This window comes from Cetorhinus maximus, chromosome 9 (genome assembly GCF_964194155.1).
Source record: "Cetorhinus maximus chromosome 9, sCetMax3.hap1.1, whole genome shotgun sequence".
Classification (NCBI taxonomy): Eukaryota; Metazoa; Chordata; class Chondrichthyes; order Lamniformes; family Cetorhinidae; genus Cetorhinus; species Cetorhinus maximus.
The window spans coordinates 56,310,454-56,326,918 of NC_135887.1; the positions used below are offsets into that span (position 1 = coordinate 56,310,454).

Genomic DNA, 16,465 nt, shown 5'->3' on the forward strand with positions numbered 1-16,465 from the left:
AATCGCGAGCGGCGGCTCGTTTCGCAGCTGCTCCCGGTCACCCCCACCGAGCCCACCTGACAAGTGGAAAATCCTGGCCATGATGTACATGGCAACATCCTTATAGATTAAATCCAGCAAAGTTATCACTAGTACAGAAAAAAATTGAATTCATGCTTCAAAATGACATCATTGAGTCTAGTTGCAGTAACTGGAGTTCGCTTATTGTGATGGTATTGAAACCGGATAGAACACAAAATCTTTGTGTGGACTATCGAAAAGTGAATGCAGTGACAAAAGCGGATCATATCCTATACCACGGTTGAAAGGTTGCATTGAGAAAGTGGGACAATCAAAGTTTATCACAAAACTTGACTTGCTGAGAGGATATTGGCAAGTATGCTTATCGGAGAGAGAGCAAAGGAGGTATTGCCGGATGGACTATATCAGTTTAAAGTAATGCCATTTGGTATGAAACATGCATCAGCAACATTTCAAAGACTGACAAAGTAATTGCAGGGCTGAACAATTGTGCTGTTTATATTGATGATTTGATAGTTTTCAGTCACATGTGGGAGGAGCATTTACAACATCTGAAAGGACTATTTAATTGATTAATTTAATTAGCAAGAAGCTAATTTGGTGGTGAACTTGGCTAAGAGTGAGTTTTCAGTAGCATAAGTTACATATCTAGGCCATACCATTGGACATGGTAAGGTGGCACTGAGAGATGTGAAAGTAAAAGCCATCATGAATTTCCCCTGCCCACATAAAAATGAGAAGTCTTGAGATTTCTGGGCTTGAATAGGTTTTACCAGAAGTTTGTACCAAATTTTAGCAGTCTGGTTGTTCCATTGACTGAATTATTAAAAACAATAAGAAATTTCAATGGACGCAGGAGTGTCAGAATGCATTTGACAGTTTAAAAACTGTACTGGCTACAACACAGTTTTGGCAGTATCTAATTATGCCGAGCAGTTTAAGTTGGCAGTTGATACGAATGAAGTAGGCATTCGTGCTGCATTGTTGCAAGAAGATGAAACTGGAATTGAAAAACTGATAGGGTATTTTTCACTAAAGCTGAATGTACAACAGAGAAGATATTCAACGATCGAAAAGGAGACTCTGGGTCTGGAGTTAGCGTTGCAGCATTTCGAGGTTCATGTTGCAAGCAATCCAGCAGAAACAATTGTTTATGCAGACCACAATCCTTTAAAATTTCTGGACAAATTTCGAGTCTGAAGTGCAAGGCTGTTCAGATGGAGTTTATTGCTGCAACCATTTAATTTACAGATTATACATGTGGCTGGACGAGAATATCTAACTGCAGGGTCATTGTCGAGAGCTGAAAGCTCAAAGGAAATTGGACATTTAAAACCTGGACACTGGACTTAAACGACCTCTTAATACAGAGGATTTGTATATATTGCTATGTTAATGGATGCACCTGGTGATGTAATAGTTTGGGTATATAGATAAGATAGTGAGTAGTGTAAGATGGGTTGAGAAAGTGAAGCCATCTTTTAAACTATGACGGTTCATTTTTCCATAAGGATGGAGGTGTTATGAAAGTATAATAATTTTAATAGCATTATTCTGGTTTATTGTCATGTAGGTTTATGGGCATGAGTGTGGATGGTTCTATGTGTGTGATTTAATTACATTTGGAGTCAGGTAGACTGCAAGATTAAAATTATAAAAAGGAGCTGGGGGAAAAGGGTACTTGAAATGCTAATGAGTAAACTTGGATAAAGCCTTAGCATATAAGTTGTGAAGGAAATTTGCATTTTTAGATAAGTGAGGAGTTGTTTGGATTTCAAAGGGATGTTAGGGTGTTCACAACTAGCCAGATAAGCAAGGCTTAGCAGTGTGTTTATTTTTCCCAAAGGTTACTGACAATATTGGCAACATGAAAGCTTTTTACATTATGGGAAAGGTAAACTTCCAAAGGCATATGGAACAATGGAATTTATACATTAAAGAGAGAAACATATATATAAAGGAGAAAGAAAGGCTATGTTGGGGGGGCCATGTAAGATCTAACAAGAGTGTGTGAAACAGCCTTCGGGAAGCCTTCAGTCATTTGTGCATAAGTCTGCTGTGTTCAGTAATTAAAGTTGGAGACAAGCTTTTGGAATTCCACTGTCAAGTGGGTACCATGGTAACTTGCTGGCTTGTTTTTTTTAAATTTAAAATCTATTTTGGATTGTTGCCTTAAAGTGGGTGTATAATTTAGAGTCAGGTTAATTAGGAATTTTAGGATTTGTTATAGTATTAAGTAATTGTAGTCTTATGTATGTGCTTGAAATTTTTTTTTTGCTAATAAATATTTTAATTTAACTTTTAAAATATTAATGGGCTTAGTGTGCTCATTATGTCTGAATTCAGTGCACACGTCTTCTTGTAATAAATACTAATTGCAAAACCATTGTGATAGCGTGGCCAAGTTTCCATTGTCAATTTGGTCCGCCTGGCGCACATCATCAGCCACATCATAACATCTGTTTTTACACCACATCGACTTAGTCATTTTGGGGTAAAATTCCTTACAGTTCCTGGCAGCTACATACGGTTAGCATCACCCTCAAGAAATTAGAGGAGAAATTAATGTTGCTTTGACATTTCTCAGATCTCTGGAAATACTGGAGAAGGAATGAAGGTGATGAAAACAGTTCCAACATTCAATGCAGGAGAAGAATCAAACCAGGTAATTAGAGGTCCGTTAGCCTGATCTGCAGGATGAAGAATAAGCTTGAGGGAATTTCATAGGGTTCTATATACAAGTATTTAGCAAAAACTGGTTCTGTTGGGATCATTGGTTACATCTTACAAATTTGTTGGAATTCTTTCAGGAATAATGAAACAAATGGATTAGAACCATTCTGATTGACGGAGTTAACTTGGATTTACAAAAGTCACTTGACAAGGTTCCTTATATGAGGCTAGAAAGAGCTTAACACTCATGAAATGGAGAAGAGTGAGATTGGTTATAAATGAAAAGTCCCCTACCTGGCTTAAAGATAGCCATGGGAGTTCTAGCCTATTTGTGAATGAGGTTGAATGAGGATGTCTGCAGTATTATAACCTGAATTCCCTCAGTGTCTTTCTGGTGATTCATCTCTGAATTTCTATCTTACCTTTCATTTCTACCCTCCTGAGGACCCTGTCTAACCTACCATTCTTCCCCTGTCTTTCTACTCTCCTGCCACTGTCCCAGGCTTGGATTCCACAGCTTCCTGTGTACTTCTCTTTGGTCTTATCATCAGGAAAGGCCCATCACTGCCGCCTTAGGAACAGAAACTGAAACTGCTCCACCCTCCTCTCTCACTGCCCTTCCTGTTTCTAGGATGCCCACCAACCTCCCTCCTATCCCAGCACCTCCTCCCTCCTCCACTGCCCCTTCAGACTCTGCCAAGTGGTTAACAGTGATTACCCTTTTCCCACTAGAGCATCCATTTGCTTCTGAACAAGTCCATTGCTTGCCTTGACCTTATTGTGTTGAAAACACAGCTTTGACTGAAACTTGGCTCTGTCTTTGAATGATTGGACCTACATTAAACATACAACTGAACATTTAATATATGTTTAACAGGGAAAACTACTGCACACACTATGTAGATTGGCTGTTCTACTACATAGGTTGGGGAACATTTTTAAAATATTTCTGAAATTAAACAAGTCTTTTTACCTTACTCTCCAGGGTATTTAATCTCTCCTGTAGTTCAGCAAATTTGGTGCAGTTCATACATTCTGAAAGTAAAGTGAACACCTGTTAAATTTTACACTTCAGCACGTTATCATTTATAAAAAGCAGAAAAAATCCTTGGCTTTTCAGCAGTCACAATGGGGTAGGCTCTGGCTTTGTGAGATCTGTGGAATGGGTGATAGCCAATCAGCAGTTTGGTTTACATGTTTATTGATCTTTGCCTTGTTACGATTCTCATAGAGACTGATAAAATTTTAAAAAGACATTTGAATTTTGAGTGACTGACTGGAAGGATCACATGACAAGGTTTCAAGTTTTAAGACTTTTACTGTAACAAACAAACTAAAAGCAACATTGTCTAAACACTATTTCAGTAGGCAGCTTAAACTGTAAACTACAGAAAGGTTTCCCCATTTAACTTTTCAAATTACTGAAAATCCCCCTCCACAGTTATACTTTATTCTGTCCCTTAAGTAGATGCTTCATTGTCCAGGAACCAGTCCAAGGCTATTCTCAGCTCCCGATGGCTTGCTCCTTTTTTCCTTTTCCAGCCGGATAATTTTTAATCCCCGAACTGACTTTCATGGTAAGGGTTACCCTGAAGATCTCCCCCTCAACCAAAGCTAGGCAAATCTTCCAACCTCATTCAAATTCTCATAAACTTGGTCTCTTCAAGTTGAATGCGAGATCTGACCTGCATGGTAAATCATAAAGGCTGGTGCCTCTATTTCTCTGCCTTCTCTCACTTTCGGATTCTTTCAGACTGACCTGTTTGTGAGATTCAGGGATATCTTACAAAAAACCTTGAAATCTGATACTGCAATGGCTTGCTATGGACTCTTCCTGTCTCAAAGCCATCTCCAAACCAACATGAATCACATGGCCATCTATCCAAGTAGAAATGCTAATTAGCTCTCCTTTAGACCCCCAAACTCCATTCTATCTTGGAATTAAATAGAGAGTTTAAAGTATAACCAGTTACAAAACCTTGCCAACAAGGCGGCATTTGACCAAGTATGGCATCAGGGAGCCCTAGCAAAACTGGAGTCAATGGGAATCAGGGCCTGGAGGGCATTCTGCTTACACTTTATCCATCTCTATTCATGCAGGACAAGATGGCACACAACAAGAGGGAGAGGTCACAGACTGGTGGAGGAATGCCTGAAATCAAGGTCCTTTGACTTTGAAAATAGCACCACACAGCTGGTCGGCAAGGATCTGAACCAGTCCTGTGCTGACGGTGAGGTCGGCGCTGCTCTACCAAGTGAGGATTGAGCAGTGCAACATCCATCAGACAACCATGCCGTGAGTGATGTGTCCTGTTTCACAGGCCACTGCCATACACTAATTATCTCCCCTTGCTTTCACAGGCACATCTGCCAAACAGCCGACAGAGTCCACGACCCAGAGCCTCCAATCAAGCCCCAAAGAAACCTCTGAAGAGGAATCTGAAGGCGCCCTCCCTGAAGTCCCATCATAGCGCTCACCCACACCCTCCACCAGCTCAGAGACACACACACCGGTGGGACCTAGCTTTAGAGTAGCCTCGGGGTCACAATCTGGGGAGCAAATCGCACTTTCTGATCCACAGCAGGCAGGTGGTGGCAGAGATTTCCCAGGTGTACAGCGCTCGGAGGACTACTGGACGCCAGAAATTTGCTGAGTTCGAGTCAGATGATGAGCCTCTGGACTCGATCATATCTCAGTTGCTGGAGCTGCAAAGGCAAGTTCGGGAACATCAGGAAGGGATGTCTGCTGCACTCCTCAAATGCAAGGTATGATGGAGGAGTCCGTCCGCCTTCAGGCTGAGGTGATAGCGCCGGCATCGCAATGTACTGAGGTCAACAATGGCAGGATGGCAGCCGCCATGGAGACCTTGGCCCAGGACATTGGTCCTGCACTGCTGCACGGGATTGACTCCATCACTGATGCCATAGTTGGCCTCCAACAGTGTCAATGTGAGAGGGGTGCTGGACAGCTCGATATCACTCCAGCTTCCCCTTCCCCTCAAGGAGTCAGCCAGGGGCCCTTGGGCACCCATAGGGAGGAGGATCAGCAGGAGCACACACCCAGGATATCCACCCTGGTGATTCTGGGAGTGTCAAAGCCATCTGACTCCCCTCTTCCTGTGACCCCAGCAACTCTAGCTCCACAGGCCGAGGAGGGCGCCACTGCCACACAGCAGGACCCCGAAAGCAGGCCGGGGCCTCCAGGTCTCAGCCCTCCAGAGGACACCCACCAAGGTCATCACAGACAGGGCGTCACAGTCAGCAGGCTGCCTCCACCTCTGCTGTGGATGTCCAGGGAGCACCAAGATGTAGTGGCAGGGTTGGGAAGGTTAAGAAGATGTAATTGTACAGCCTGGGCAATGGTGTTAACCACTTGTACATAATGTTCACTGTTGTCAATAAACTCCCAACAATGTCTCCTTGCCTATAGCTCCTTGTTCTGATGAGCAGTGTCCTTGTCACTCAGATGTGAAACCTTTCTGTACAAGATAAAGGCAGGTGTCTCAGTCCAGGGCCTCTTCCCTGTGCTCTGTGCAGCCTTCAGACCAAAGTGATGGTCCGGCCTCACACTCCCTGGACACATTACTGATGCCAGGACCTCGATGGTGCTGGTCATTGCTGCCAGAATGTAGTGGGCAGGCGTCACAGAGCTCCATCATTCTCTCTCTGTGCTCTCAGCACCTTTAGGGTGGGGCTGGCCCCCATCTCTTCAGCATCTGTGACCAGTGATACTGTGCTCCAGCTCCTGAAGGGCTCAGGGGCTGAAGGCGGACACAGCATCAGGTATGTCCAATGTTTCATGGCTGAGCCTCTGAGATGGCCCTGATCATGGAGCGCAAGAGAGCTGCCCTCGGCCAGACAGGAGTCAGACATTCTCAGAGGCTGTGTGAAGATCTATGGAGTGTCCTCACTACATGTTGTCATCCTCCTGCAATCAAACGACTGTTAGGGCCTCCACTGCATCTCCATGACAGGAGCATTCTCACAGAGGGTATTGGCGCTGCCATAAGCCAGACTGGAGTCAAACATTCACAACTGCGATGTGAGGATCTATGGGACACCTCACTACATGTCGTCATCATCCTCCACAAATCTGGCAGCTATGAGGTCCTCCCGAGTGAGCCTACCCCGTCTAGCCAGTGTGAAAGCTTCATCCCCGTCGTCATCACCAAGGACCCCCTCACCCTCATCCCCATCAGCGTCCTCCTCATCTGAGGAGATCTCTGGGTCTTCCAACTCCTCCTCAGCCAGCTCCTCTCCCCGTTGCAGCACCAGGTTGTAAAGGGCGCAGCAGATGATGACAATGCGGGACACCCTCTGTGGACTATATTGCAGGGCTCCACCAGACCAGTCCAGGCACCGGAACCTCATTGTCTGCTCCACCAAGTTGCGAGCTGCTGCATGAGCCTCATTATAGCGTCGCTCTGCTGCGGTCTGAGGCTGCTGCATGGGTGTCAAATCAGCCACAGCCTCTGTGGATAGTCCTTGTCCCTGAGGAGCCAACCCTGCAGCCTCTGTGCACCCTGGAAGACTGCAGGGACCTGTGAGCAACTCAGGATGTAGGCGTTGTGCATGTTCCCTGGAAACCGTGCACAGACCTGCAGGATGTGTTTGTGGTGGTCCCACACCAGCTGCACATTCACTGAATGGAGGCCCTAGCGGTTGACATAGTTGACCCCTTGTTATGGAGATCTGAGCACCACATGAGTGCACTCGATCACACCCTGCACCTGTGGGAAACCCAAGATCAGGGCAAATCCAATTGCTCTTGAATCCTGGTTGTCCTGGTCCTGGGCGAAATGCACAAAGTTGTGTGCCCTGGTGAAGGTGGCATCCGTGACCTCATGGACGCATTTGTAGGTGGAGACTTGTGATATCCCACAAAGGTCACCTGTGGAGCCCTGAAAGGAGCCACTGGCATAGAAATTGAGCGCACGGTCACTTTCACAGGCACTGGCAGTGGATGCCCTCCATGTCCACATAGCGCCAAGTCCTGCAGCAACTGGCAGATGTGAGTGACCAGTTCCTTAGACATGCGTCAATCATCTGTAGGAATGAAAGGTGGTGCCTATAGACCCTGGGTGTCACTAGATGCTGATCAGTGACAGCTTGCTGTTGCTCCTGGATGGTGTGTGCGGGAGCCCCAGCCGCCCCTTCTTCTAGAGGGTGCTGCCCCTCTCTGTGCGCAGCCAGGTGCCTCTGTCGCTCTCTTCTCCATCGTCTCCGCTCTCTGTATGCCACGAGACATACAACTAGTTCACTACGCTCCACACTCCTGATGTACTCCTCCTGCACAATGAAAGAGAAAGATGCGTTGGATAGTATGGGTGTACTAAGAGCCTGTCCTGGTTAAGCCTTAGGGCCCCTTAACACATCCTGGAGAGTGCTGGCCTCCAATTAGATGGTCAGAGATTAATGTGCTGCATGGTTGCCAGAAACCCCACCCACCTCTGCCTCACTGTACTTGAGCAGCTGGTGGCAGCTTTGCCACTGGACTGCATGCTGTGCTCTCAGCTCAGGCACAGGCATTCTCCTAACCCATGCTGCAAGGCTGCACAGTTAGCTTGAACCATGGGGGAGACTGGTCCAAACCGGGATGATGATGTTGCAAGGGGCTGTGAGCACCTCCACCAGTGACTGCTCCATGGCTTTAGCAAGGAGATTGTACAATGTCCCCAGTTGTCCAACTGTTCTGTCAACCACTGAAACATTCATCAGTTTGCAGTCTGTGCCTGAGGGGTGAAAATCTTTGGAGCATTTGGTGGCACTTTGATGCCCCTGTGCTGCTTGAGTGGGCAGATAAGCTAGAGACCCAACTCCATGCCTGTCAATGTGGCTGCACCTGAACTGTCTCAGCTGCAGAAGAATGGTCACTTTATACAGTTGTCCCTGATGTGTGTCCGCTTCCCTCCCAATGACCCGGTACGTGCTTGTGCAGTACCATCGACCTCAGTGCAGCCCTTACCCCGGCACCGCACTGTCAGCCAGCCGGGAAAACGCGACTTGCCTGTGCCCTCGCCTGAGTGGGCGGTGCCTCAAATTTGAAGTCCAACATGCGACCCTCGCGAGTGCTACACAATGTTATTGTGCACTCACCTCCGAGTTCCCCTCAGAGTGCAGCTCGCCAGATGCACACCTTATAAATGCTGTTGCGAAATCAGGTGATCCAGCGTGGGGGGATGATTCTGATGAGCCGGGCTTATAATAATATGCAGATATGTTAGAATGAAGTTCCCGACGCGCGGTGGGAAATGTGGCCCTCCATTGACAGGCAGAGCAGTCGATTGCAAACTGCTTTCACGATGTCGTGAAACTGACTTTTGGCCTTCTTGCCATATTGTCCGTTCACGCCCACCATGACTCCCGACGCCAGCGGGCACGGAAAATTCCACCCTTAGGCTTTTTAAGGGAAAGCCCACTGGTGCAGATCCAATAGGATTTGGCTTATGAGCCCTCACAATTCCTATGACCCATTCCAAACTGAGATCCTTTCATTCTGTGTCATAAATAATTCAAACATTCAAATATCTCATTTGTGTTCTGTGGGAGCTGGCTGTGTACATACTGGTCACACATCTGCACTTAGAAGTAATTCATTGGCTCTGAGATTCTTTGGGACATTGTGAGGACATAAATCCAAATTCTTTCTTTATGATATCATCTTAAGGGGAAGCCCAATGATATTCAGACTGCCTGGCCCCAAAGTTACATTAGCCTACCCCACAATAGGGCCCTTTGACATTATATATATTTACCATGATATCTTCCTGTCTCCATTTCCTTACATTTTTACACACCAACATTTCACTGCCACATCTCAGGGCTGTTCCATATCAGTCACTAATAGGCACAACCTTCCCCATTTATCACAATATGTCCTTCCACTGTCTAAAGAATTTTCAATCTATCCGGGCAACTTGTCAATTATTCAATGGGCTGTTAGTCTCCTTCTGAGCTTCAATGGAGGAACTTTGTTGAATGTTTTTAAAAAATCCAAATTAACTATGACCATTAAATTCTCCTTGTTCAGCGGCTCAGTCACCACCACTTCCCCACCGACCCGACCCTCACAACAAATGATTACAGCAGATTTGTCGCCTATTACTATTAAAACCATGTTAACCGCTCCCCATATCGTGCTGTTTGAACACCCTCACTCTTTTTGTCACCCTCTGGATGCTGGTTATAATTACCCAGGTTTACACTTTGCCCCATATTGGAACTATATTTGCACCCTCCTGTCCTCAGCTACTACACTAGAATATATGGAGCTCTGAAAAATATCAACAGAACCATCATGTGCTTCCTCCTTTAATTCCGTGAGGATTGTAGGATTTACCCGACCTCTGTCAGTGTCTGCATATTTAATTGCAGCTTCTGTTAATCATAGTATTTAGCCGACCTCTCAATGTGCTCTGGGTCATTGATCTTCATTCCTGACATGGACTGGAATTTGTCTGCAGTCCTCCTTTGTGAGAATTGAGGTGAAGAATCAGTCCAATGTGTCTGCCATACATTGACCATCTGGAATAGTTTTACCAATTTCATGTTTAGCAGTCCCACCTGGTCTTTAAGCTTCTTTCTACTGTTACAATTGTTCTCTAACATCTATAGGCCCCCCTTGTTCCCTGAGCTGTCTAATGGTTGTCAGAAACTCAGTGTTTATTGAAACAATACGGAAAATGGTTTCACATTTTCCAATCTACTGTCATCTAAATGGAATCAGCTGTCATATTGAAATTAATTTCAAAGACTTTTGAGCATAGTTTGAAGATGCACAGATACTCATAATGCTGTGTTATCCAATCCAACAGGGCATTTTTAAAAATTAAACTGGCATTGTGCATTGAGAGGTTCTTGCCTGTAAGTACTGGAATTCCCCAGTGACCTGTAATGCACAAAACTGCTGTTCATCGTCTAGATCATACAGGAGTAATGTGGAGTTTTGAGAAGTTTATTTGTTCTTGGAGCTGAGACAGCACCACGTAGCCCCAGGTCAGGGATCGTGCAGATCAGATCGAATACCAGTCCCACCATGCCTTCACATACCAACATGTCCTTCTCATTGCTCAGACCACCGATTCTTGTGGTCTGCTAAGACAACTATCAAGTTAATTATCAAATAACGGTCAGGTTTATAGTTTGGACTTGAACCCGAGATATGGAATTAAAGCTAAGAAGGATATCAACAAAAGAAGTGAGATGGGAGCCTGTTAGAGCAAATCCTACAGGAAGGTGAATTACATCACAGTCAGGATAGGGACTATCTTTGGCTATTGCAGATTATAGGTTGTTATGTGCCATTTTGACCAATATTTGACTGGGACGCTTACAACAAGAATTGTATAGATGTTCTCATGAGTAAATGAGATTTTCCCCATTGAATGAATCTAGGTGCATATGCAGAAAGAGGTTTAACCATAAAGCCATATGACATAGGAGCAGAAGTAGGCCATTCGGCCCATCAAGTCTGCTCTGCCATTCAATGAGATCATGGCTGATCTGATAATCCTCAACTCCACTTTCCTGCCTTTTCCCTGTATCCCTTGATTCACTTACTGATTAAAAACATGTCTATCTCAGCCTTGAGTATAGTTAAAGACCCAGCTTCTACAGCCCTCTGCAGTTAAGGAATTCCACAGGCTGACTACCCTCTGAGGGAAGAAATTCCTCCTCATCTCTGTCTTAAATGGGTGCCCCCTTACTCTGAGATTAAGCCCTCTAGTCCTAGGCTCTCCCACAAGGGGAAACAACCTCTCAGCATCTACCCTGTCAAGCCCCATAAGAATCTTATATGTTTCAATAAGGTCGCCTCTCATTCTTCTAAACTCCAATGGGCACAGGCCCAGCCTACTCAACCTCTCCCCATAAGAAAATCCCTCCATACCCGGGATCAACCTAGTGAACCTTCTCTAGACTGCCTCCAATGCCAGTATATCTTTCCTTAGGGGACCAAAACTGTTCACAGTATTCTAGGTGTGGTCTAACTAATGCCATGTATAGTTTTAGCAAGACTTCCTTATTTTTATACTCCATTCCCTTTGAAATAAAGGCCAACATTCCATTTGCCTTCCCTATTACCTGTTGAACTTTTATGTTAGCTTTTTGGGATTCACGCACGAGGACTCCCAAATCCCTCTGTGCTGCAGCCTTCTGCAGTCTTTCTCCATTTAAGTAATATTCAGGCACGGCTGCCTGGACTGCACGACTCCCTGGACTGCACGGCTCCCTGAGTTGCACAGCTCCCTGGGCTACATGGCTCCCTGGACTGCACGGATCTCTGGACTGCACGGCTCCCTGGACTGCATGTCTTCCTGAACTGCGTAACTACCTCAACTGCATGTCTGCTAGGACTATATGACTTCTGGGCTGCATTGCTCCCTGGAACTCCTAACAGTCCTTAAAAGCACTGTGGGAGCACCTTCACCACATAGACTGCAGCAGTTTAAGAGGTAGCTCACCACCATGTTATCAAGGGAAACTCTGTGATAAGCAATACATTTTGGCCTTGCTAGTGTTGCCATTCTCCCAAGGATGGATAATAAAATATTCCTTTGTTACCTCCACAACTGAAGGTGGGCAGAGGTGATGTTTTTGCCTTTGTTAGTCTGTTTGTCTGTAAACAATATATCTCAAAAACTAACGGATGGATTTCATTAAAAATTGGTACATGGATAGGGTACATGGTCAAGGGAGAACTGATTTATTTTTGGTGAAGATGCTGGTCTGGATCCAGATCCACATCTTGGAATTTTTTAAAGGACATTGGGTGACATGACGAACTGACTTTTTAAAAATGCTGCTGGTTGTCTCAACTGCTCAGTGCAATTTGTCACAGCTATCATAATGCGAGCAGAGTTTTCAGAACAGATTGTTGGATGTGAATTGGCCTCTTATTCTTCTAAACTCCAGTGAGCGCAGGCCCAACCCACTCAACCTCTCCTCATAAGAAAATCCCTTCATTCCTGCGATCAACCTAGTGAACATTCTCTGGACTGCCTCCAATGCCAGTATATCTTTCCTTAGATACGAGGATCAAAATTGTTCACAGTATCTTAGGTGTGGTCTAACTAGTGCCTTGTGCAGTTTTAGCATGACTTCCCTATTTTTATACTTTGTTCCCTTTGAAATAAAGGCCAACATTCCATTTGCCTTTCCTATTACCTGCTGAACTTATGATTCATGCACAAGGGCCTCCAAATCCCTCTGTGCTGCAGCTTTCTTCAGTCTTTCTCCATTTAAATAATATTCAGCTCCTCTATTCTTCCTGCCATAACCTCACATTTTCCCACATTATATTCCATCTGCCACGTTTTTGTCCACTCACCTAACCTGTCTACATCCCTCTGTGGACTCTTGTTATTCCCACCGCTTGCCTTCCCACCTATTTTTGTGTTATTCTCAAACTTCACGATAGTACATTCATTTCCCTCATCCAAGTCATTAATATATATTGCAAATAATTGTAGCCCCAGCACTGATCCCTTTGGCACTCCACTAGTTACAGCTTGCCATCCTGAAAATGCCCCCCTTATCCCAACTCTGTCTTCTATTAGTTAGCTAGTCCTCTATCCATGCTAATATACTACCTGCAACACCATGGGCTCTTATCTTATTAAGTAGCCTTATGTGTGGTACCTTATCGAGCACCTTTTGGAAATCCAAATATATGACATCTACAGGTTCCCCTTTATCTATCCTGCTTGTCACCTCTTCAAAGAATTCTAATAAATTTGTCAGGCATGATTTCCCCTTCATGAAGCCATGCTGACTCTGCTTGATTATATTATGCATTTCTAAATGGTTTGCTATTACATCCTTTATAATAGAGTCTAACATTTTCCCAATTACAGATGTTAAGCTAACTGGCCTATGGTTACCTGTATTGTGTCTTCCTCCCTTTTTGAATAAGGGTGCTACATTTTCCTATCCTCTAGGACTTGTCCAGAATCTAAGGATTCTTGGAAGATTACTACCAGTGCATCCACTATCTTCGCAGCTATTTCCTTTAATATTCTGGGATGCAACCCATCAGGTCCAGGTGACTTATCAGCCTTTAGCCCCATTAGTTTCCCTAGTATTTTTTCTCTAGTGATAGTTATTGTATTTATTTCCTCCACCCCCACTTTTTGCCCCTTGATTATTTAGTATTTTTGGAATGCTATTGGTATCTTCTACCGTGAAGACTGAAGCAAAGTATTTACTCAACTCCTCTGCCATTTCCTGGTTCCCCATTATTATTTCCCCAGCCTCATTCTCTAAGGGGCCTCTATCGACTTCGGCCTCTCTCTTCCTTTTTATATATTTAAAGAAGCTCTTACTGTCCGTTTTTATATTACTTGCTAGTTTACCCTCAAAGTTTATTTTCTCCCTCTTTTTTTTTGGTCATCTTCTGTTAGCTTTTAAAACTTTCCCAATCTTCTGGATTACCACCAATCTTTGCCACGTTGTATTTTTTCTTTCACTTTGATACTGTTGTGGGGAATTTTCAGTCAGGGAACATAGTTCCTTGGCTGTGTGGTGGTCCCCCCTGCCATTAACTAGACGAATAGGTATGTAGGGACAACTCCTTGCTGCTGGTGCTCGGACCCCTGCTGCTCGTGAGTCAACCTGGGTCAGTTGAGAACAAAGGTAATAGGCTGAGCTAGTTAATAATGTAAATCTGTGTAAAATAGGGACAGATGTTGACGTGGGTTGTATGTGTATTTTGTGTGTTTAAAATAATCGGAATCATCTGGGCACTGTGAACACCCATAACCTTATTACAGGAGGGCAGTTAAAGAGAGATGGATGTCTGTAAGTAGACAATAGTAGACTATCAATATTCATCAAAGTTCACCTCCGATCGTGAACAGGCTATCAATACTTATCAGAGTTTACCTCCGGCTGCATTGTAACATGAACTTGATGGTGTGCAGTCGTTAGTATGAAATGGGAAGCAATCTCCGCGTATTATTTACTATCTTCACTGTATTGTTAGCCATAGCAATGAATGAAACTGCCTTACTATAAAAACTGGATACATGCTTGTATTCGTTAGATGTGACTCTGGTGTAGTCCACATCTCTCGTTGCAACGACAATAAAATCAACTGTGTCTTCGCCTCCAGCCGGGGTCTCGTAGCTTTCTCTTGTTTTCTCTAGGCCACACTAATTCGACAGGAAGCCCTCAGCAAATTAATAGGCCCCAAGAAATGTAACTTAGAAATCCCCCAACAATATGATCATTAACTTCCTTGGTTAACCATGGTTGGTTTAGCCCCTTCCTACAATCCTCCTTCCTCACTGGGGTATATCTTTGTTGTGAGTCATAAATGATTTTCTTAAATGTCTGCCATTGTTCATAGAACAAAGAACAAAGAAAAGTACAGCACAGGAACAGGCCCTTCGGCCCTCCAAGCCTGCGCCGATCATATTGCCCGTCAACTAAAACATTTTGCACTTCCGGGGTCCGTATCCCTCTATTCCCATCCTATTCATGTATTTGTCAAGCTGCCTCTTAAACACCACTATCATACCTGCTTCCACCACCTCCTCTGGCAGCGAATTCCAGACACTCACTACCCTCTGCGTAAAAAAACTTGCCCCGCACATCTCCTCTATAGTTTTCTCCTCTCACCTTAAATCTATCATCAATCGTCTTTTCTGCTAAACTCCTTTCCCAGTCCTCTCCAGCCAACTCTGCTCTCATTCCTTTGTAGCTATCCTTATTTAAGTTTAGCACAGTTGCTCCTGAAGTAAGTTTCTCACCCTCAAGTGAATGCTAAATTCCACCATGTTACGGTCACTAGGGGATCCTAGGGGATCTTTTATTCTGAGATCATTTATTAAACCTGTCTCATTACACATTACCAGATCCAAAATCACCTGACCCCTTGTTGGATCCACAACATATTGTTCTAGGAAACAGGCACGACGTCACCGCATGTCATTTAGATTTTCAGTTTAGCGGTGTGCAGCCAAGTTGGCTGTGCACCCGCTGAACTGTCAAAGGCCTATTAAGGCCATTTAACTAACAATTAAAATAATTAATGGAGCTGCCCGTCCAACCTTAAGGTTGGTGGGCAGGTGAAGAGCCCAAGTGGCCTTTGTATTTTTCATGGAACCTCATCCACGGGCGGGATGAGGTTTCATGAAGGGTTTTAAATTTTCTCAAAAATTTTTATTGAAATGATTGCACATGTCCCAGCTCATGTGACAGTTTCACATGAGGGGACATGTCATAAAATTTTTTTCAACACTTTATTTAACTGTTAAAACTTAAAATTAATCACCCTGAGGCACCTCTGTACCTTAGGGAGATTTCTGCGTTCTTTCGCACGCATGTGTGAATGAACGCACTCCCGTCTTAGGGAACCCCCCCCGCCCCCTCCCGCACCGCCCGTGCAGCACTTCTGGTTGTATATCACGCTGGGAAAGCCTTAATTGGCCCACCCACAAAAAATGGCGGTGGGGACCTGATCAGGGGCGCCGATCGGGTCCGCACCCGCTTGTGCCCGCCCCCACACAACACCCCCCCACCGACGAGGGGAAAATTCTACTCTATGAATTCTTGCTCATGCCTACCTCTGCAATTTGATTTTCCTAATCTACATGAGGATTAAAGTCACCCATGATTAATATACTGCCTTTTTTACATGCCCTCATTATCTGATTTATTCTTTATCCTACAGCATAGCTACTGTTAGGGGGCCTATAGACTACTCCCACCAGTGTCGTCTTCCCCTTGTTATTTCTTATGGATTCCTTCCTGCCTGTTCTTTTGAAAAGTC

At 44.6% G+C, this 16,465-nt stretch overlaps 1 protein-coding gene across 3 annotated transcripts in view; it reads right to left on the bottom strand.

Moving 5' to 3' along the window:
• Positions 1-16,465, bottom strand: part of LOC144684672 (collagen alpha-1(XXVI) chain-like) — a 202,185-nt gene that overhangs the window by 79,092 nt on the left and 106,628 nt on the right. For all 3 annotated transcript variants that reach the window (XM_078548762.1, XM_078548763.1, XM_078548760.1), the window contains exon 3: positions 3,668-3,729. In XM_078548762.1, coding sequence (XP_078404888.1) covers positions 3,668-3,729 — 62 coding nt within the window. The remainder of the gene's footprint in view (positions 1-3,667; positions 3,730-16,465) is intronic.